The sequence below is a fragment of the Vitis riparia genome, chromosome 14, assembly GCF_004353265.1.
Source record: "Vitis riparia cultivar Riparia Gloire de Montpellier isolate 1030 chromosome 14, EGFV_Vit.rip_1.0, whole genome shotgun sequence".
Lineage (NCBI taxonomy): Eukaryota > Viridiplantae > Streptophyta > Magnoliopsida > Vitales > Vitaceae > Vitis > Vitis riparia.
This window is the reverse complement of record NC_048444.1, coordinates 13,539,906-13,563,980: the sequence shown is the minus strand read 5'-3', so window position 1 is coordinate 13,563,980 and position 24,075 is coordinate 13,539,906. Positions and strand designations below refer to the sequence as shown.

At 38.7% G+C, this 24,075-nt stretch overlaps 1 protein-coding gene across 1 annotated transcript in view; it reads right to left on the bottom strand.

The window, feature by feature from the left end:
- The window catches only part of LOC117929998 (DNA repair protein RAD4), a 50,778-nt gene that overhangs the window by 3,668 nt on the left and 23,035 nt on the right, over nt 1-24,075 (bottom strand). Inside the window, 4 exon segments of the mRNA XM_034850447.1 lie at nt 10,846-10,998; nt 11,142-11,336; nt 11,421-11,590; nt 11,687-11,790. Coding sequence (XP_034706338.1) covers nt 10,846-10,998; nt 11,142-11,336; nt 11,421-11,590; nt 11,687-11,790 — 622 coding nt within the window.

Sequence of the window (24,075 nt, the reverse complement as noted above, 5' to 3'; positions counted from 1 at the left end):
TTTTTCAGCCGGGTCTATCTTGTGTCTTGAATTGATCGGAATGTCATTAGGGTTGCAACCAAGCATCCCTGTTTCCTTGAGAAAGTCTAAAGTGTACTTTCTTTGAGAAACAGAGATTTCATTTTTATTTCTAGCAATCTCCATCCCTAGAAAATACCTTAGTGCACCAAGGTCCTTCACCTCAAACTCCTTAGCTAGGATCTTCAAAGCTTCAATTTCTACATGATCATTGCCTGTTAAAATCATATCATCAACGTAAACTATGAGAACAATTATTTTACCCTCATCAGTAGATTTGTAAAACATGGTATGATCCGAATGTCCTTGAAGATAGCCATATCGTTTTACTACTCTTGAGAGTCTTTCAAACCATGCCAGGAGCGATTGTTTGAGACTATAGAGAGCTTTCTTCAATTGACAAACTTTATTTGAGCTTCCTTGTTCAAGTCCTGGTGGTACATCCATGTAAATCTCCTCCTCTAATTCCCCATTGAGAAAAACATTTTTTATGTCCAGCTACTAAAGAGGTTAATCATAGTTTGCAACCAAAGAAAGAAGAATTTGGATTGTGTTCAGTTTTGCCACCGATGCAAAAGTCGCCTGGTAATCTATCCCATAAGTCTAAGTAAATCCTTTAAGAACCAATCTTGCCTTGTACCATTCCACCGAGCCATCAGATTTGTATTTTACTGAAAAGACCCATTTACATCCCACAGTTCTTTTACCTTTCAGTAGGGTAACAAGTTCCCACATTCCATTTTTTTCCAAAACTCTGACTTCCTCCACAATCGCTGCTTTCCATCTTGGATCACCAAATGCTTCCTGTACATTTTTTGGAATTTCTATGGAAGAAAGGTGAGAGGTAAAAGCAAAAAAAAGATGAGGATAATTTATGATAAGAGACAAAATTAGATATGGGATGAATAGTATAGGATCTAACACCTTTCTTAAGTGCTATCGGGAGATCTAAGTCACTAGGCACTGGGTCTACAGGAAGTGAGGAATGTGAGGTGGATGAAGAATTATCCAAACCTGATTCAGGCATTATCTCCGGTCTGGCTTCATGGCAAGGCATGAGTGCATCAGGTACTATATACCTCTTTGAGTAGACTTTGAATTGTGGTGTAGACTAGGCCGTTGGTGGCAATGCTTTATCTCCCCCTACATTTGACAATCCGTCATGTATTGGAACTATTGTTGGGTTCAATTGAACAAAAGGAATGGATGGAGAGATTTGAGTAGACATTGGACTGATTGCTGGGAGTGGACTGGTTGTCGGACTGATTGCTGAGAGTGTAGGCACTGAAAAAGGAGATTGTGGAATTTCCCATGACGAAGCTTCACTAGAATTCTCCCCCTGAAGCGAAGTGTAATAGGGCTGCTGCTCAAAGAAGGTTACATCTTTAGAGATGTACAGTTTCCATTTAACAGGATCAAAACATCTATATCCTTTTTTAGTTGCTGCATATCCTAAAAATAAGCATTTTATAGCCCTAGGATCAAGCTTACCATGATTATGTGAATGAACATGTACAAAAGCAATGCACCCAAAAATTTTAATTGGTAAATCTTGGCAAATTTGGGAATTTGGGAATGAAGCAAGAAAAACAGCAATGGGAGTTTTTAAAATTAAAAACTTTTGAGGGCATCGTATTGATCAAATATGCTGCTGTAAGAATGGCGTCCCCTGATGTAGTTTTCTAACATTCATTGAAAATAATAAGGACCGAGCAACTTCTAAGAGGTGTCTATTATTTCTTTCGGCAACTCCATTTTGTTGTGGAGTATCTACACATGATTCTTTATGAATAATCCCATTAGATGATAAAAATTCTCCAAGAACAACATTTATATATTCACTACCATTGTCAGTTCTAAAAATTTTAATGGATGTTTGAAACTGATTTTTGATCATTAAATAGAACTTTTTGAAGGTTTGAAAGACTTCAGATTTTTCTTTAAGGAGGTAAACCCAACAAATTCTTGAACGATCATCGATGAAGGTAATGAACCATTTTGCACCATCATTGTCCCCAAAGATCACTATGTATGAGAGTAAAAGGTTTAGAGGACCTGAAAGGTTTAGCAAGAAATACTAATCTGGTATGCTTCGCCATTTGACACACTTCACATTGAAAATTGGACAACTTTATTCTTGAAAAGTTTTGGAAACAAGAACCTAAGATATGGAAAACTAGGGTGGCCCAATCTATAGTGCCATAACATTATTTCATGATCAAAAGGAAAAGATAAAACATTGCTACCAGCAACAACGGCTTGTCCTTGCACAACTTCACGGTCATCAAAGCAGTATAAACCTTCACACTCACATGCACTACCAATTGTCTTCCCTGAAGCTAAGTCTTGAAAAACAACACTAGTAGAAGAAAATTTAGCGACACAATTGAGATCTCTAGTGAGTTTCCCAATGGAAAATAAATTACACGACAAATTTGGGACATGTAAGACTGATTCAAGAGAAAATTTTTTTATCAAGGAGATGGTTCCTTTTCCAACTACTAGGGTATATGACCCATCCGCAATTCAGACTTTCATATTACCAGCACATGGTACATATGTTGTAAATGAAGTAGATGACCCTGTCATGTGATTTGTAGCTCCGGAATCAATGATCCATGGTTTACAAGAATTGGCTAAGGCACTAAATGGGTATTGAGTTCTACCTGATTATGCTAGAGAGCAAGATGGTGAGGGATCAGCATTTGGTGAACCTGAGACAGAAGTGAATGCAGTTTGTGGATTAAGGAGATGTTGCAAGACCTCCAACTACTCCTTGGTGAATGGTGAAGTGGTTGTTTGGTTGTTAAGGTTCTCGAATTCACTGTGGTAGGCTTTGGAATCGCGGTCGGGTCTCGGGTTTCTCCCAGTAGGCGGCTTCCCATGGATTTTCCAGCATGTATCTCTTGTGTGGCCTCGTTTCCGACTATGGTCACACCAAGGACGATCACCCTTTTTTCGTGGTCACTAGTCATTTTGTTGGAAAGTCTCCCCTCCATGAATAACCAAGGCAGAAGTCTCAGATTGGCTGGATTGTTGTTCTCCTAACATCACTTTTCGCCTACTCTCTTCCCGTCGCACCTCAGAGAAGATCTCTCTTATAGATGGCAGCAACTCTTTTCCCAGGATTCGACCTCGAACCTCATCGAGTTCCTTATTGAGTCCTACCAAAAAACCAAATTCCCTTTCTTTTTCAAGAATCTTGCAATAATAGGCACTATCTTCCGCACACTTCCACTCCATATTAGAGAATAAATCAAGTTCTTGCCATGCATTTTGAAGGATATTATAGTATTGTGTAACACTATAACTACCATGTTTAATATCTTTCAACTTAGTCTTAATTTCAAACATTTGAGCAGCATTACCTAGATCTGAATAAGTCTCTTGGACTGCATCCCATAGGTCCTTGGCAGTAGGAAGAAAGAGGTAGGTCTACCCAATAGCTGCCTCCATGGAGTTGATTAACCAAGCCATTACCATGGAGTTCTCAGAATCCCAGGTTTGGTATGCAGGATTTTTTGGATTGGTTGCTTTGTTGGCACCTGGGAGATAGCCCAACTTTCCTTTTCCTTTGATGAACAACTTCACTGGTTGTGACCATTGAAGAAAATTACATCCATTTAATTTATGGATCGTAATTTGCAGGGTTAGGTTCTCTGTACTGCCCAGATTTGTTGCTGGAACTTGTAGTTGTGAATTCCCAGGCGATGCATCAGATTCCTCCCTATGAATATAGCCTGTCATGGTAGTCTTCACCATCCTTTTTTTTTTTTTCTCTGGCTCTGATACCATAAAACCATGAAAGGTTTTTTTGGATGAACTCTTATTTTTTGCTCTATCTTTCAGAACATAGGCTCCATCCGTTTAAATAACCAGTAGATAGATTCATTTCTAGGCTAAAAATAAGGAAACTGAAACAAATAAATAAATAAATAAATCTAATTCTAATCCTAATATGAATAAAACTTTGACTACGTACAAAAAAACTAGAATTCAAATAATTCCTCAAATCAAGGAACCTATCCATTCTAAAATTTGAGTCCAATTTGAACTAGTCCAACCAAACTAACTTTTCAAGGGAAAAAAAAAACAAACATAAAGCAAAAATTGTGCAAGCATGGTAATAGCTGAAGTAACCACATGTGGAATCAAAATTGCTATGTAAGCCATTTGACCAATTGATAAAGCAAAAATACCAAGAATGCCATTAAATGTATGTCTAATTGATGTACAAGCAAAATACACTCAATGGACAAGACTCTTTCACTCAATGTACTAGGACCGCATGTGATTGTGGAATATGGTTACTAGTAATTAAGAGTTGCAGGATAGCCTCAATGACCCACAATCTAAATGCAATTTTAAAAGCAAGTGAAATGCATTTCTAATTGATGTTCAAGCAAAATACACTTAGTGTACAAGGTATTTTCACTAAACGTACAAGACCTGCAAGGTCTACAATTTTGATTGTGGAAAATGAACTAGAGGGTTTGTTTATGATGATCAACCAATTTTCCTCAAAGCTTAAACTTGTAGGATTTTGTTGAGAATCTCAATCATATCAGAATTTTTCTGATCTGGTTGTTATCTATTTTTTAGGAAAATATGTTACTGTTTTTTAGGGATAAGTTGTTGCTGTTTTTTAGGGATAGGTTATATATTTTAAATTCACTTGGTTCCTAGAAATTTGGGTGTACAGTTGTAGATTTAGTTTGATTTGTTGTAGTTTTTTTATAAAACGAAGCGTGTTTCCCTTCCTTATTCAATTAATATGACATTTTTTTTTCTTTGCTACATGGTATCAGAGCCAAGTTAATTGGCTATTCCCTTTCTTTTTCCTCTCATTCTTTCCAGTTCTATTCTTCTTCCCTTTCATTTCTATTGCTATCTCTTTACCATGTCCAGAAATTTCTGAATCTACTCCTTCCATTACTATTGGTTCCAATTCCTCAAAATTACCCATATCCAATTCTCATTCCCACTCTATCTAGATCACCACAAATCGCCTTAATGAGAACAATTTTCTCAAATGGTCACAATCTGTTCGGATGTACATTAGGGGTTGAGGCAAAAATGGTTATTTGACTAGTGACACCAAAGAACCAACAAAGACAAACCCTAGCTATGCCACTTGGGATGCATAAAACTCCATGATCATGGCATGACTAGTAAATTCCATGGAGGAGGAGATTAGCTCGAATTATATGTGTTATCCTACTGCCAAAGCACTATGGGATAACATTATTCAAACGTATTCAGACCTTGGAAATCAGTCCCAAATCTATGAGTTACAACTCAAACTGGGTGATATTTGTCGAGGTGAGAATTTGATTACCAAATATTTTAATATGCTTAGGGGTTTATGGCAGGATCTTGACTTATTCAATGACTATAAGTGGAAAAATACGGATGATTGTAACTATTTTAAGAAAATGGTAGAAAATTCACGGATATTCAAATTTTTAGCTAGGCTTAATGTTGAGTTTGATGAAGTTCGGGGTAGAATCATTGGTTGGCAACCTCTCCCTTCTCTAGGTGAAGTGTTCTCTGAAGTGTGTCGTGAGGAAAGCCAGAGAAATGTTATGCTTGGGAAGAAGCTCTCTAAGCCTCTAGAAAACTCAACCTTATTAGGCATTGCAGCAGCAGCTTCTCACAATCCTAATAACTAGCATCGTCCAAATGACAAGCCAAGAGTTTGGTATGATCATTGTAATAAACCATGCCACACTCGTGAAACCTGCTGGAAATTACATGGGAAGCCAGCTGATTGGAAGCCCGTTGAATGGAAGACTAACAAGCAAGGCGACTCTAATCGTTTCCCTGCTAAAGCACATGCTACCGAGACACCCTCATTGAGCAAAGAACAATTAGACCAACTGCTACAGCTGCTAAAACCTGCTCCACCGACTCTTGGTACTCCTATAGCATCTCTAGCTCAATCAGGTAGTCTTTCGTGTGCATAATCTCTTTCATTATCCGCACCTTGGATCATAGATTCAGGAGCCTCTAACCACATGACTAATTTATCTCTTTTTTTTTTTTTTATTTCTTATACACCTTGTTCTAGAAATAAAAAAGTACATAGTGCAGATGGAAGCTTATCTTCTATTGTTAGGCAAGGCTCTATTCGTTTGTCTGATAAGATTGTTTTACAATTCATTTTACATGTCCCAAAACTCTCTTGTAATCTCTTATCCGTAAGTCGTTTATCTAAGAATTCTAATTGTCGTGTTGTTTTTTGTGCCTCTCTTTGTGAATTCTAGGATTTGAACTCAAGGATGATGATTGGCAATGCTAGATTGATCGACAATCTCTACTATTTTGATGACAACCAGTTTGAGAATAAACAAGCTCAAGGTTTTATTGGTAGTATTCATTTAATCCTTGTGCATGATCAAATAATGCTATGGCATAACGGATTAAGACATCCTAGTTTTTTCTATTTAAAACATTTGTTTCCAGATTTATTTAAAGGATTGGATTGTACTTCTTTTGATTGTGAAACTTGTTTTTTGGCCAAAAGTCATCGCAATTCTTATAAAATAAAACTGTATTGTGCCTCAAAGCCTTTTTATTTGATACATAGCGATGTTTGGGGTCCTTTTAGGATTACTACTTAAACTGGGAAAAAATGGTTTGTGACGTTTATTGATGATCACACACGCCTATGTTGGCTTTATCTAATGAACTCTAAGTCTACGGTTGCAAAACTCTTTCAGGATTTTTATTCTATGGTTGAAAACCAATTTCAAACCAAAATAAGTATTCTTCAGAGTGACGATGGAACAGAATTTTATAATGATTGTTTAGGTGTTGCTAGAGAAAGGTATTTTACATCAATCAACTTGTAGGGACGCTCCTCAACAAAATGGAATTGCGGAACGTAAAAACAGACATTTACTTAAAGTAGGTAGGGCTCTTAATATTTCATATGAACATTCCTACACACCTTTGGGGGGATGCAATTTTAACAAGTTGTTATTTGATTAATAAAATGCCTACAAGGGTTCTAAACTATGCAACACCTTTACAAACTCTTAAGAATACTTTTCCAAACACACGCCTCACGTCAGATTTACCCTTAAAATTTTTTGGCTATACAGCGTTCGTCCATGTGCCAACTCATCTTCAATCCAAATTTGATCCAAGAACCGAAAAATGTATTTTCCTAGGTTATGCTCCTAATAAAAAAAGGTATAAGTGTTTTAATCCTACCATTAGGAAAATTCATGTTAGTATGGATGTCAACTTTATTGAAAATATTCTCTTTTATAACAAAACTACTCTTTAGGGGAGAGCTCTAATGAAGATTAGTTTTGGCAACAAGAACAACCAAAACATAGTATTTTTCTTCCTGAAATAAATCAAAAAACAGAAGTTTTAATTAGTGAAAAAGGAGAAAATATTGATTTATCTATGCCAAATAAAATTGCATCACAAACAAGGAGAGAAACTCTACAACCTATGTTCACTAAGCTCCGTGTTTATACTAGGCGCAAGTTTAATTCTAATACTGGGAATAATCAAGTCAATCTTGAGCATGGTCAATCATCAACTCCTAGTTCTCAAAATCTAGGTAATCTTCCTATGGACTCCACTCCTTTACCTATTTTTGATCTTGATATCCCTATTGCAATCCAAAAAAGAGTTAAGAATTGTACCAAATATCTCATTGCCAAATATCTGTCTTATCAAAGACTCTCAGGAAAATATAAAGCTTTCACTTCAAATATCTCTCACTTATTCATTCCTAGAACTATACAGGAAGCACTAGGATACTCGGAGTAGAGATCAACAGTTCAAGAAAAAATGAATGCTCTTTTGAAAAATAGAACATGGGATATTGTTGATTTACCTAAGGAGAAGAAGACAGTGGGATGCAAGTGGGTTTTCACAATCAAGTGTAAGCCCAATGGTAGCATTGAAAGATATAAAGCAAGGTTAGTAGATAAAGGTTTCACACAAACCTATGGAATTGACCACCAAGAGACCTTTGCACCTTTTGCAAAGATCAATTCCATTCGGATTTTACTTTCTCTTGGAGTACATTTTAATTGGCCTTTACACCAATTAGATGTGAAAAACGCTTTCTTAAATGGCGATTTGGAGGAAGAAGTGTTTATGGATTTACCATTGGGTTTCGAAGAAACTCTAGAAAAAAGAAAAAAAGAAAAAAAAAAAAGGTTTGCAGATTAAAGAAGTCCTTGTATGGTCTTAAGCAATCTCCTAGGGTTTGGTTTGAGAGATTTGGAAAAGTAATCAAGCTTCAAGGATATATTCAAAGTCAAGCTGACCATACAATGTTTTATAAACACTCAAGAGAAGGAAAGATTGTTGTGTTGATAGTTTATGTGGATGACATTATTCTAACTAGTGATGACAGTCTAGAACTTGAGAGATTGAAGAAAGCTTTAACTCGTGAATTTAAGATAAAAGATTTGAGTCCCCTGAGATACTTTCTTGGTATGGAGTTTGCTAGATCCAAGAAAGATATTTTCATTTCTCAAAGAAAATATAAACTTGACTTATTAAGTGAAACGGATTTACTTGGATGTAAGGCTATAGAAACTCCTATAAAACCAAATTTGAAACTCCAACCAGCAAGTCCAGTAAAGGTGATTGACAAAGAGAAATATCAACGCCTAGCTGGGAGACTTATTTATCTCTCTCATACTCGTCCTAATATTGCTTTTGCAGTAAGCATGGTGAGTCAATTCATGCACTCGCCAAATCAGGGACACTTTGATGTAGTGTATAGAATTTTAAGGTACTTAAAGGGGACTCTAGGAAAAGGACTTCTATATGAGAACCAAGGACATCTCCAAGTGGATGTATTTACTGATGCAAATTGGGCAGGAAGTGTAATTGATAAGAGATCAACTTCGGGGTATTGTACTTTTGTTGGAGGTAATCTTGTGACTTGGCGGAGTAAAAAGCAGAGTGTTGTAGCTAGAAGTAGTGTTAAAGCTGAGTTTAGAGTTGTAGCCCATGGCATTTGTGAAGTTTTGTGGATTAAACAATTACTTGAAGAACTTAAGGCTACTAGCCCTTTACCTATGAAGGTCTTTTGTGATAATAAAGTTGTCATTGCCATTGCACATAATCCAGTACTCCATGATAGAACTGAACATGTCAAACTTGATAAACATTTTATCAAGGAGAAACTGGAAAATGGACTGATTGTTGTGCCCTACATACCTATGGTTGAACAAGTTGCAAATGTACTCACTAAGGGATTGCCAAAGAAGCAGTTTGATGATTTAGTAAGCAAGCTGACCATGAATGACATCTTCAAGCCAGCTTGAAAGGAAGTGTTGAGAATCTCAATCATATCAGAATTTTTCTGATCTGATTGTTATCCATTTTTTAGGAATAATTTGTTGCTGTTTTTTAAGGATAAGTTGCTGTTTTTTAGGGATAGGTTGTATATTTTAAATTCGCTTGGTTCCAAGAAATTTGGGTGTACAGCTATAAATTTAGTTTGATTTGTTATAGTTTTTCTATAAAAGAAAGCATGTTTCCCTTCCTTATTCAATTAATATATGACATTTTTTTTTTCTACAGATTCGAGTTCACAATGTTCTTTAACACCCTCCCTCACATGCAGCATCATACCCACATGTGGAAAGATACACAAGCCTGAAGGCAAACAACTGCAAATAGCCCTTTTTAGACTTGCAAATGGGGAAACAAATATGCAAATTGAGGAGAAGCGGTTTGAACACATGACCTCCCACCTAATGAAGCTCTGATACTATATTGAACTACTAATTTTCCTAAAAGCTTAAGTTAATAGGATTTAGGCTCACAATGTATATCAAGCTCTTTAACACCCTCCATCATGTGCAACCCCATACCCGCACATGGAGAAATACACATGCTCATAGGTAAACATTTGTAAATAGCCCTTTTAGAGTTACAAATATGCAAATGGGGAAACAAATATGCAAATTGTAGAGATGCGGCTCAAACACATGACCTCCTACCAAACCAAGTTCTGATACCATGTTAAGCTACAAATTTTCCTAAAAGCTTAATCTTATAGGATTTTGGTTCACAATATATATCATACTCTTTAACCATGTTAAACTATCAATTTTCCTAAAAGCTTAAACTTGTAGGATTTGGGTTCACAATATATATCATGCTCTTTAATAGTTTAAACATTTCATTATGCCTGGCCTTCATAACAATTTCCAGAGTCACATGGCCTTTGTAAGTTTTACTTTCATGTTTTGTCTCTTAGACATAATTTTTCAAAAATCTTATGATACAAAAGGCCTAAACACTTCACCTCAGGGTTCGCCCTTCATTTTCCAGTTGTAAAACCATTTCTGGTATTGATTACCATATACATCAATAATCCATATAGAAGCAATTGAGCATTGTAGGGGTTCTCCCACAGCCAAACCAAACCACCACCAACCAGATTGCACCCCTAACCACCCCACTTGCTCCCAGAAAAACAACAGACAAAACAGACCAGCTTAGGACTGAAAAAGCGTAATGCATCTCTTCAACATTTTGAGATGAAGCTTTGGGTCTTGTTGAAGTTGAGCAAGACCAACAAAATTCATGCAATCATCAGATGATAAGACAATAAAGCAGGATATTCTTTCTGTTTTAAATGTCATACTCCATATGGCATATACAAAAGCCCTTAAAGAATTCATGACCACACAAAGAGCAGCTATAAAACAAAGATTGTGAGAAAAGCAAGAATTGTAAACTAATAAATGCTTAGTCAACAGAAGGAAATGATGGTTGAAATTGAGCAGACATTTTTGCCAACTGAACTATTTTATGTCACAAATTAGATTTCACCTTTGGCACGATCCCATTTACAGCACAAGGCAGACATAGTGGCTCCATTTGCCACCTCCCATAAAGTGCAATAGTTCCTCCAGGATCAGCATCACCATAATCAACAGCTTCCAAAGCTTGTACTTTGCTAAGCTTTGATGAACATTTCAACACCTGAAGCAAGAGGACCAATTTACATAGAAGAACTACAGTAAAGTTCAGGACCAAAAAGAAAAGAAAAAAGCCCTCAAGTAAGATGCTCAATAATCTGACATTAATGCACATGCTACCATCAGTGAGCCGGAGCAAGATCAGACCTTTGTAGGATGCTCATCTGCTTTAACTTGCAGCCCTTCTCGCAGCCATCTTTGTTTTGTCTTGAGAGTTTGGACACAAGTCCGAGGGTACACTGGATGACCAGAACAAAAACCCAGTACAGGACCCTTCGGATGAAGTATCTGATACTTGGTGAGCCATCTTTCCATAGCATACAGTTGATGGTTTTTATAGGCCTATATATATAAGAGCAAGTTTTGAATGAGAAACATTACATGAACACTAGATCGTGTTAATCCATCCATATCCATTAACTACACCTGCTGATTAGTTGGAAGAGGCTCAGTTAATGCCCTAGTTTCCAATTCCATATCCTCAAGAGAGTCTCTGGTAGCAACAAAAGTATTCCTATCTGAAGATTCTGCACGAACTTTTTTAACATTCTCTTTCAACACTTCAACACCTAACTTTCCAGGACAGGTGACATGGTCTGAAAGGTACTTTTGAGTTAGATAACAGATATTCTCAGTACCTCTATTTTTTCATACACATTTGAAGCATCAGCATAGTGCTTTTCCAAACATACCTCCAACAGCTCCTGCTTCCAACTCCTTCAATGGTGCCAGCACCGCATCCCACCAAGCTGAATTAATTCGTTGTGATGCTATCCTGTACCACTTCATACAATACCTGCAATGTAAGTATATAGTGACACCTCTGTGCAACTAGATAAATATTGGGTTGAAGTTATGTCTACCTTCAAAAATACTCCACCAGAATTGTAATATTGACAACAACTTTAAACAGAGAGCTTTTCACAAGTTCACAGAAAAACACAATCCCCATATCATGATGTCCATACACAATAATTTTTCTCACAATACCAAAAACCCTAAAGTTGAATATGAAGTGGATAATTCATTTCTAGAAATTCTAACATTAAAAATTTACAGAAAATGGTGACATACAAAGAAGGATGGATGAAAATTTCCATAAATTTCGGTGAAATTTCATCGAAATATCGTGTTTTGGTGGTCATGGAAGCGAAATGGGGGGTTGAAATGTCAGAGGGCAGAAATATCCAAAAAAATTGGCATGTTTCACTGAAATTTCGGCATTTTCTGATTAATCGGCAAAGCAAGGAAAATATCTCTGGCTGCTAGCATTTTTTTGGTGAAATTTCGGCAAATTTTGGTGAAATTTACCGAAAAAAATCGCTGCACAGTCGCTGCCAGCTGTGAGCTCCAACACGGGTTGGGTGAGGTTAAACAGGCTGTCCACATGGGTCAGGCACGATCAAAGCTCAAAATGCCTTAATTTCCTACCTACAAGGGGACTCAAGCCCCAAACAAAAGGTTTGGCATAAACCTTGCCCACCACTAGGGCAAGCTCGCCCACCATTGGGGCAAGCTTGTCCCTTGGTAAATATATTGCACCATGATATATATATATATATTAAATGTTATCATATAAACAAAATATTAAAAGAATATTTTAAAGAACAAATTACTCATAATTATTTTATAATTAAATGAAATTTTTTCATTGAATTAATTACCAAAAATATAAAAATTATCATGATAATTTTCTTCATAGTGTTTTTAATATTATTAATATATTAATTAAATATTAAAAAATCATAAGTATATCATCATTTATTTTATATCATTTAATACAATTGAATTAAATATATAATAATTTTAATATTAAATATATTTTAAAAGTAGATATATTATAATCAAATATCATAATATTATTATCGGATAATATTTGATGTAATTTAATAATGAATATGCACTTATAAAATTTATATTTTTTATCGACGTATACAATATTATTATCAAATATGATAAATTATATCATACATATATCAAATTATTCAACAAAACAATTTTAAAATATCTATCATACTTCTAATTACATTTTTATGAGGTTTTTCTTACATTTCCATGAGTTTTGATGAATTTTAGGCTTATCAAAAATTTTTCCAAAATATCCGTCGATATATTTCCAATATATCCGATATATCCGCAAAATCAAAGTACTAATATATCCATGATTACCGATATTTTCATCATTGCAAAGAAGGGCTTTCAAAAATTACTTTTATTATGTCACATTATGATCATATTCAATATGACCATATTCACTCTTGTGATGTCAAAAAAATTAATGCATATCAATACACTATGTTTGATGTGTGTATTCATGCCTATATAAGCTTATTAAGTGGATTTAACAACTTTTGGATATGACATCCTTCACCAAAGAAGAAAACCATGCACACACACCTCAAAAAGAGAAAGCCAAAATATAAAACTAGCTTTTAAAAAAGTTAAGGACCGTGGGCGACTATAACAAAAATCTCTATAGATCTAACGTCCCTCTGTGCCATATAGTAATCCGCTTTGTTAGATTTTCTAGGCCACCAAATAAAATAAGAGACAATGTCATTAGCTATAGTGAAGAAATCAGAATACTTGTATTCATTTGAAGTGTTACAAGCCTAGGTGATATATAGCATATTTAGTAGTTTACAACCCCTAGGCTAGAAAATAGGAGTAGATTTGTAAACCCTCCATTTTGTCCTTCTAGCACGTGTCCTATTATGTGTTCGTTTGGCACTTTACAACAATTCCTTGGTAGCCCATTATTACTCATGTAGCTTATCTTTTATGAGCCACCTTGGAGACTCTGATTGAGAGATTTATCTAACCCCATTACGACCCTTGGCAACCCTAATTTAGACTTAGGCACTGTCCTAAACATCCTAGACACCTTCCAGCTTGCACACATTCACCCTAGGTCACTTAGGCACACTTTTAGACTCACTTATTTTTGCATGACTTGCATGGTTGCATGAATTGCATGACTTTTGTGGCCTATGTGGCTTTCTTTTTTTATTATTTATTTATTTATTTATTTTATTATTTTTGTTTTATTTTATTTTATACTATTATATTATAAGTTTTCTAACTCATATTTCCTAGATTTTTTGCATGAGGAAACGGGTTGTCATCTATTTGGAAGGAGGATCACCAGAATTTTAGAGAAAGGAAAGTGACAACTGCATTTTTTTTTTTTTTTTTTATAATGTTACCTCCACCATGCATATAAGGAAGACACGGCTACAAGGAAGAGGAAGAAGTTGCTGCCCATAGAAGAATATATGGAAACTTCCATACAAAAAGGAATTTTTGGAGAGACGCAATCTCCATGGACGGAGAGATACATGGGAAGATTGGAGTAAAAAAAGGAAAAATGGGAGGTCCCCAAATTTCATTAGGGTTCTCATTATTCTAGTGCGGGAATGGTCCTATTGGATCTACGACGCCTGCCACCATTCAGTGCAGAGAATCAAAAAGTTACAAGGTGGTCAATTTGACCATGCTGATCGTCTCTTCAATAGTATAAGAGATACATGGTTAAATGTGGCTGGGAAGGGCAACACATCAGATGTGAAGGAACCAAGTCCAGAATTCTTCTACATGCCAGAGTTCTTGGAAAATCGTTTCAATCTTGACCTAGGAGAAAAACGATCAGGAGAAAAGGTCGGTGATGTTGCGTTACCTCCTTGGGCCAAAGGCAGTGCGAGAGAGTTTATCAGGAAGCTTACAGAAGCACTAGAATCCGATTTTGTTTCAGAAAATCTGCATCATTGGATAGATCTCGTCTTTGGATACAAACAGAATGGCAAGGTTGTATGTTGAATGAAGAATGGTGGACAGTTCTGTTTGGGGCAAGAAGGGTGGAGAACCAAGGAGAGATCCACACTGCTGGTCTACAGGGGAAGAAACCATCTGCCATGTTCACAAAGATCCACGCACGCACATGGAGGCGATGAGAGTGACGGTGATGGAACGTGGACTGTTTGGATGCTGAGGAAACCCTTCCAATTCGATCATTCTCATCTCCAAATCTGGTGATTCTGATATTTTTTATCGCTCTCTTTTGAACAATTCATCAACTTTATGCTGAATTTATTAAATCGGTACTAGAGCCACTACTTGAAGCATTTTCAAAACTATCAACAGATTTTGCTTCTAAAGTTGCATCCTCTGCTCCAGTGCTTTCTGAGGTTCTTACCTGCCTCTCAAAGATGGGAGAATCCTACCTCAATTCTGTTCCTCCATCTGATGGTGGTGCAGATTCAAGCACACCTGCTATAGGCAACAGTTTGTTTAGTGATTATGGAAACGACCATTGGAAAGATGGGATCTGCCACTTAAAATACACACACACCAGAAATTCCTGAGGGAATAGATCCACCATGCAACCGAAAAAGGGCACACGCATAAGGGAGTAAAACAAGAGCAGACACAATGGAAGTGGAAAGAGAGCCTTGTGAGGAGCCTCCTCCAACAATGATGGAAGAGGAAGAAGCAAAAGCCATTCGGCCACCGTCTAGACCAGTCGGTCGTCAACCGCATCACCACCGGAGAGGTCATCCAGCGGCCAGTCTCCGCTGTGAAGGAGCTCGTCGAGAACAGCCTCGACACCCACTCCACGTCCATAAATGTCATCATAAAAGACGGCGGCCTCAAGCTCATCCAAGTCTCCGACGACGGCCACAGCATCAGATACAAGGACTTGCCCATACTCTGCGAGAGGCACACTACATCGAAGTTGTCAGAATTTGAAGATTTACAGTCGATAAAGTTGATGGGGTTCAGAGGAGAGGCGCTGGCGAGCATGACCTATGTGGGTCATGTTACAGTCACCATCATTACGGCAGGTCAGTTGCATGGTCACAGGGTATCTTATCGAGATGGTGTCATGGAGCATGAACCAAAGGCTTGTGCTGCTGTAAAGGGAACTCAGATAATGATTGAAAATCTATTTTATAACATTACTGCCAGGAGGAAAACGCTGCAAAATTCAGCTGATGATTATCCAAAGATTAGACCTGCTAAGCCGATTTTCCATTCATCACATTAATGTCAACTTCTCTTGCAGAAAGCATGGAGCTGCCAGAGCGGATGTTCATACAGTTGCCACATCTTCGAGACTTGATGAAATTAGATCTGTCTTTGGGGTCTCAGTTGCTCACAATCTTATGAAAATTGAAGCTGTAGATGATGATGTTTCTAGTTCAGTCTTTGAGATGGATGGTTTCATCTCTAATTCAAATTACATAGCAAAGAAGACAACAATGGTGCTTTTTATCAATGATAGATTAGTTGAGTGCACTGCACTAAAGAGGGCCATTGAAATTGTTTATGCTGCAACCTTGCCCAAAGCCATAGTTTTAAAAGGCTCAAGGCAAACAAAGGCGCAAAGTAGTCCTGGAGCCTGAGGTGCGGGCTTTAGTGAAGTGAGGCGCACCCTAATTTACATATATATTTTAATATAATATAATCAAATTTAACAATCATTTATTTATCCTAAACACATAAATCATCAAATATCATCCAAAACTTCAATTTAATCACATCATTTCTTCACTTCTTCTATTTTTCTCCTATTTTTCCCCTATTTTTCTTCTTCTTCTTCTTCTTCTTCTTCTTCTTCACTTCTCCAGCACAGCTGAGGCTAGGGCACAATTGGGAGTGGTCTCAGGTTGAGAAAGACCAGAAAAGGGAGCTAGAAGGGAGGAACAGGTCAAAATGACATCGTTTTGGCCTGTTTTTTTTTTTTAAAGGAACAGGCTCCAAAACGACGTCGTTTTGGCCTGTTCCTTTAAAATTAATAAGGGCCAAAACGACGCCGTTTTGGACCCACCAATAAAAATGAGTCTTGCTATTGAGTCCACGCACGTGAAAAATGTGGATCCACAAGATTCTACCCCATCTAGAATATTAAATCCCTATAATTAAGGAATTGTCTATCCTAATTTGAATTCATAAAAATTAGGGATTACTTCACCAATGAAATAGTCTATTCTAGGTTAACAATATTTACAATTACAGGTAATCTCCTATTATGTGAAATCAAGTTTTCTCCCAGCCACAAAAAAACTAATAAAGGAATCTCTTTTCACAACAAGGTTTGCCACATGCAAAGACTAGAATCCACGTTTAAACCTTCCTAGAGAAACATCGATCATCCCAATATGTGGTAGATTTTGAAGCTACTGATAACTTTGTTTCTTGTAATGCCTAAAAGCCACCCAACCCCTAGCTGAGTTAGCCTAGTACAAGCATAACAATCTAATTTGAAGAAATCATGAGAAAGGACCAAGAGAAAAGAATACTCATTTTCCTCAGGTTGGCTAAACAAGTATTTTTTAATCCAAATATATGAGACCAATAGAATGTCAAGAAATCCTTTGCTTACTAGCACCTAAAGGGATATGAGGAAAAAACATTTTCTAACACAGCTTATCTAGGAGCCCAATGCCTTCGTACAAAATTTTGCAATATGCTCTAAATATCAAAATAAAAACAGGATTCCCATGGGTTAGAATTCAGTTGTTGGATGTCAAAGAGGATGATGAAGGTTTTGGTTGAGAGGAAGACTTTCCTGATCAGGTTGGAAGAAGGCGAGCAAGGAGGCAAATGATGCTCGATAACAGAGAGAAGTAGAGGCTCTGTTTTCGCATTAGTTTTGAAAGGGAAGCTGTTGGGTGGTTGGTTGATTACTTGACGAAAGCTTTAACTTTGAAGAGTCATATGGGGTTCAACAAAAAATTCAGAGGAAAAAGCAGGGTGCATCTGATGGAAGTTGGCTTCAACAACCATGGAAGGTTTATTAGGATCACGGAGTTTATTACCAACAGAAAGCCTTCCGTTCTGATCATTCCTGAGGGTGACAAGGGCAGTGGTTGGGAGAATATAAAAAATGCGTTATTGTCTCTGTTGATGGCCCCTTATCCGAATGTAATAGAAAAGGGAAGGAATATAAGAGGGGAAAGCTGGCCTCACAAGTACGAAGGATCGATGCACAGATCATTTGCGAAGGTAGTCAGTGATGAAGGACCAAGAAGAGGTGGTCTAGTTCCAATTGGGAGATGGGCGCGAGCTGTGGTGTGTGAAAGCAAGTTTGACAGGGAGAATTGGGCTGAGGTTGGAAGATCAGTGGCGAGAAGCTTAGGGAAGAAAGGCGTTGTAACGGTTGTACCCATTTCAGATAGAAATGGTGTATTCTTTGTTGAAACAATCGAGGAAGCCATATTTCTCCATGATTTGAGGATGATAAAGGTTGGGGAAAGGAACTTCATCCAGTTGCGAAGATGGTCGCCGAAGGAGAACGCGGAAATAGACGGGAAGTTCAGAGAAGGTTGGATCGAATTAAGGGGGCTGCCATTTCACCTATGGTCGGAGGTACACCTGAAGAAGATTGTGGAGCAATGGGGGACAGTAAATGAAATCGATTGGCGCACGTTGAAGCTGTTCGATCTCAGAAGGGCGAGGTTAAAGATCGCAATGAGGGATAAGGCAATCCTTCCAGCTCTGATAGAAGTGTCCGATGGGGATTGGGTGTTTACAGTCGTCGTCGTAGTGGTCGGAGATGAAGAAAGAAGGAGAGGTGGCGAAAAAGGTGAGTCGACTCGGGTGGCTGTCGCTTCTCACTCGGGGACAGGTGGAGGAAGACGAGGGGAGAGTGGAAGATCAACGGCGGAAGAGAGATATCGTGTCGGGGAAGACAGCAGACAAAGGAAGGAGGGAGAAAAGGGTAAGGCTATGCTTACCTCAGCCGGCAAATGTGACAAGGGCTACCAGCTCCCGTCTCAGTCTTGTTTGAAAACAGATGGGATGGACGGGATCGAAGTAGCAGGAGAAAAGTGGGCCGGAGAAGATGAAGATATCAACGGTGTGGGCCGTCGGGCCTGTGAGAGGAGGGCCCAGTCGTTGGCAAGGCCTGGGCTAAAAGTAGATACAACGGGCTGCAAGCTTAAAGGCCCAATGGGGTTGGGCCTAAGCCCAGAAGGGTTCACTCCATTTGAGTCTGGGGCTTCGTTACGCAAGGAAGAAGACTCGTCTTCTGCAAACGAGAAGGGGAAATCAGACCCCGGACTCCTCGAGGTCCAGTCGAGCAGGATAGCGAAGAAGAAGGCGATGCAAGGTTCAAGGAAGCTGTGGGCAACCTTCTTTCCCCCAAGCTCAGAGCACCGACGGGGAATACGATGCAGCAGCGAGCCCATTTCGCGCGGAAAAACCAAGGTGGATAGCGAAGAGGACTTAAGGGCAGAAGATTCAGGTGCCGAATCTCAGGCGAAAAGAGATTTAAGTGCAAGCTCTCTTTTTTCTCCTCGATTTCCAAGGATTCACAAGAAGAATTTAGGGGAAAGGGCTTCGGAGCCAAGAAAGGAAGAGATTTCGAACAAAGCTTCATCTGACGAAGATATGGAAGGATTTTTGGGCCGAGTGGGATCTATTCCTCGTGGCTCAGCAGCCATGGTTATGCCTTCTTCGCCAGAAACCAGAGGTAAAGGGCCTAACTTGTTGGGGAATTGTGGTTCGATGGTGGTGGAGTCTCTGGAGGTAACTCCTTCACTTTTTCAGTCTTCCCAGCAACTTATTCCCTCTTCTAGTGGCTTCACTAATTTCCTCTTGAACCCTTCCGTCCCCATTCTGAGTCCTTCTACCCCCATGCTTCCCGTTTCAGTTTCTCAATCTTTGGCTCCTACGGAAAACCGAGTAAATTCCAAATCTTTTTTCAAAAGAGTCAACGATGCTTTCAAAGGTCAAAATCCTGTTGATATCCCTATTTCAAAAATGGAGGTGACCCAGCCTGCTTGTCCCAACCAGATGTGTGAGAGCGTCAACCCTCTCTCAGTTTCCAGTCAGGCTGCAGTTAATCTAGGAGCCATTACGGGCTCTCCTCCGGGCGAGTTCCAAATAGAAGGACTATCCCCTAGGAAAATGGCAAAAGTACGTGAGGTTTTAAAGTCTCTGGATATCAAGGTATATTCCAGGAGGAAGAGCAGATGCTCTACAGGATTGTGAGACCAACTGGATTTGGTCCGGGATCAGGGTCAGAGAGTTTTATATGAAGATAGTCAGTTGGAATACCAGGGGTTTGGGTTCTAAGAAAAAGAGAAGGGTGGTTAAGGATTTTCTAAGATCAGAAAAGCCGGATGTAGTGATGATTCAAGAATCTAAAAAGGAGGAGTGTGACAGAAGGTTTGTGGGTAGTGTTTGGTCAGCCAGAAATAAAGATTGGGCAACTCTTCCGGCAAGTGGGGCTTCGGGTGGGATTTTGGTCATATGGGACTCTAAAAAGTTGCGTAGGGAGGAAGTAGTGTTAGGCTCATTTTCGGTCTCAATCAAGTTCGCGTTGGATGGATGCGAATCTTTGTCGTTATCTGCAGTTTATGGCCCAAACAACTCAGCTCTAAGGAAGGATTTTTGGGTGGAGCTTTCAGACATTGTTGGGCTCTCTCATCCGCGTTGGTGTGTGGGCGGTGACTTTAATGTTATAAGGAGAAGTTCAGAAAAATTGGGTGGTTCTAGATTAACCCCAAGCATGAAGGATTTTGATGACTTCATAAGAGATTGCGAATTGATAGATTCACCTTTAAGGAGCGCATCATATACTTGGTCAAACATGCAAGAGAATCCAGTATGCAAGAGATTAGATCGCTTCTTGTACTCAAATGAGTGGGAACAAGTATTTCCTCAAAGTCTTCAAGGAGTACTGCCAAGGTGGACTTCGGATCATTGGCCGATTGTTTTGGAAACCAGTCCATTCAAGTGGGGACCAACGCCTTTCAGGTTTGAGAATATGTGGTTGCAACATTCTAACTTTAAGGAGAATTTTGGAAGATGGTGGAGAGAGTTTCAAGGAAATGGGTGGGAAGGACACAAGTTCATGAGGAAATTACAGTTCGTTAAAGCCAAATTGAAAGAGTGGAATAAGACTTCTTTTGGAGAGCTAAGTAAAAAGAAAAAAGATATATTATCTGTTTTAGCTAACTTTGATTCCTTGGAGCAAGAAGGGGGACTATCCCATGAACTTTTAGTCCAAAGAGCTTTAAGAAAAGGGGAGCTAGAGGAGTTGATTTTGAGAGAAGAAATACATTGGAGACAAAAAGCTAGGGTGAAATGGGTAAAAGAAGGGGATTGCAACTCAAAATTTTTTCATAAGGTGGCCAATGGCAGGCGAAATAGGAAATTTATCAAGGAGTTGGAGAATGAAAGTGGTCTAATGTTGAATAATCCAGAGAGTATAAAAGAGGAGAGATCCTAAGGTATTTCGAAAAGCTTTACGCGAGTCCTTCTGGAGAATCGTGGAGAGTGGAAGGCTTAGATTGGTCCCCTATTTCTGGTGAGAATGCGTCTAGATTGGAATCCCCCTTTACTGAAGAAGAGATTTATAAGGCCATTTTTCAGATGGATAGGGATAAGGCTCCTGGACCGAATGGCTTTACCATTGCAGTGTTTCAAGACTGTTGGGAAGTGATAAAGGAGGATATAGTGAGAGTGTTTGCAGAATTCCATAGGAGCGGAATTATCAATCAGAGCACCAACGCTTCCTTTATAGTTTTGTTACCCAAAAAAGCATGTCAAGGAGAATCTCAGACTTTAGACCCATTAGCTTGATCACTAGTCTTTACAAGATAATAGCCAAAGTGTTAGCAGGGCGACTAAGAGGGGTACTTCACGAGACTATTCATTCCACTCAAGGAGCCTTCGTGCAAGGGAGACAAATTTTGGATGCAGTTCTCATAACCAATGAGATAGTGGATGAGAAAAGAAGAGCAGGGGAGGAAGGAGTTGTATTCAAAATTGACTTTGAAAAGGCCTATGACCATGTGAGTTGGGATTTTTTGGATCATGTGTTGGAGATGAAAGGGTTTAGTCTTAGATGGAGGAAATGGATGAGAGGTTGCTTATCCTCGGTTTCTTATGCAGTCCTAGTGAACGGTAATGCGAAAGGGTGGGTTAAGGCATCTAGAGGTTTAAGACAAGGCGACCCTTTATCACCTTTTTTGTTCACTATAGTGGCAGATGTATTGAGTAGGATGTTATTGAAAGCTGAGGAGAGAAACGTCTTGGAAGGATTCAGGGTGGGTAGGAACAGAACAAGGGTATCCCATTTACAATTTGCAGATGATACCATTTTCTTCTCCAGTACTTGAGAAGAGGATATAATGACGCTTAAGAATGTTCTGCTAGTGTTTGGATGTATTTCCGGTTTGAAAGTTAATCTTGACAAAAGCAACATCTATGGCATTAATATTGAACAGAATCACCTTTCTAGGCTGGCCGAGATGCTTGACTGCAAGGCTTCTGGGTGGCCTATACTTTACCTAGGTCTTCCTCTGGGAGGGAATCCTAAGGCGAGTGGCTTTTGGGATCCTGTGATTGAGAGGATATCAAGGAGATTAGATGGGTGGCAGAAGGCGTATTTATCTTTTGGAGGTAGGATAACTCTCATTCAATCTTGTCTAACCATATGCCTTGTTACTTTCTCTCCCTTTTTAAGATTCCCGCCTCTGTGGCAGCAAAAATTGAGAGAATGCAAAGAGAATTTCTTTGGTCAGGCGTAGGGGAAGGCAAAAGAGACCATTTGGTTAATTGGGATGTTGTGTGCAAACCGAAGTCGAGAGGGGGTTTGGGTTTCGGAAAGATTTCTATGAGGAATGTCGCTCTTTTAGGGAAGTGGTTGTGGAGATATCCTAGGGAGGGTTCTGCTCTGTGGCATTAGGTTATCTTAAGCATTTATGGTTCTCACTCCAATGGCTGGGATGTCAACAATATTGTTAGATGGTCTCATCGTTGTCCTTGGAAGGCCATTGCACTAGTCTTCCAAGAGTTTTTCAAATTTACTCGGTTTGTGATAGGGGACGGGGATAGAATTCGGTTTTGGGATGACTTGTGGTGGGGGATCAACCTTTGGGATACAATATCCAAGATTACTTAGCGTAGTCACGGATAAAAATGTTCCTATTTCATCAATTCTCGGATATTCCCGTCCTTTCTCTTGGAATTTCAATTTTCGCCGAAATCTTACTGATCCTGAGATAGAAGATTTAGAAAGCCTTATGCGGTCTCTTGATCGTCTACACATATCTCCTTCGGTTCCAGATAAGAGATCATGGTCCTTATCTCCTTCAGGTCTTTTCACAGTCAAATCTTTCTTTCTGGCCTTATCCCAATATTTTGAGTCGCCTCCAGTGTTCCCTACTAAGTTTGTCTGGAATTCTCAAGTCCTTTCAAAGTCAAGTCCTTTGTCTGGTTGGTGGCGCACAAGAAGGTTAATACTAATGACTTGCTACAATTGAGGAGACCCCACAAGCACTTAGTCCCGACATATGTAAGTTGTGCATGAAGCATGGAGAAACAGTAGATCACCTTTTCCTCCATTGCTCTTTGACCAAGGGGTTGTGGCACAGATTATTTCAGTCAGCAAAGATGGATTGGGTTTCCCCAAGGAGCATATCTGACATGTTTTTTACTAATTTTAATGGTTTCGGATCTTCTAAGAGAGGGGTCGTTTTATGGCAAGACGCGTGCATCGCGTTAATGTGGGTGGTGTGGCGGAAAAGGAATGCAAGGATTTTTTAGGATAAAGCAAGGAATTAAGGGTATCTTTGGGATTCTATTCGTTTTTTGGCTTCTCTATGGGCTTTTTGTTCTAAGGTTTTTAAGGGGACACCTCTTAACGTGTTACAACTTAATTGGTTAGCGGTGTGTAAATAGGCCGTTAGTCTTTTTCTCGTTGTATTTCTTATATTTGATTACTTGTAGTCTTGTTTTTCTTTGGTGGGAGGATTTCTCATCCTTCTAATTGTATCTTCTTTTTATCAATATATTCCGTTATCGTTTCCTATCAAAAAAAAAAAAAAAACAGGATTCCCATAGTACCATAGAACTCTACTCCTCGTGCTCTCACCAAAATCCTCAAACAACAAATCAGCATGTTATAAAACTATACTTAGAACCCAAGGATTTTAGCCAAAACGAAAAGCCTTTGCTATAGCTCATAAACAAGGGGCAATGGAGAAAAGTTTCAATGTTTCCCCATAAGTCATACATAGAACATCCCTACCAAGATCAACAGCTCTCTAAACTCTGAAACTAAAGCAAG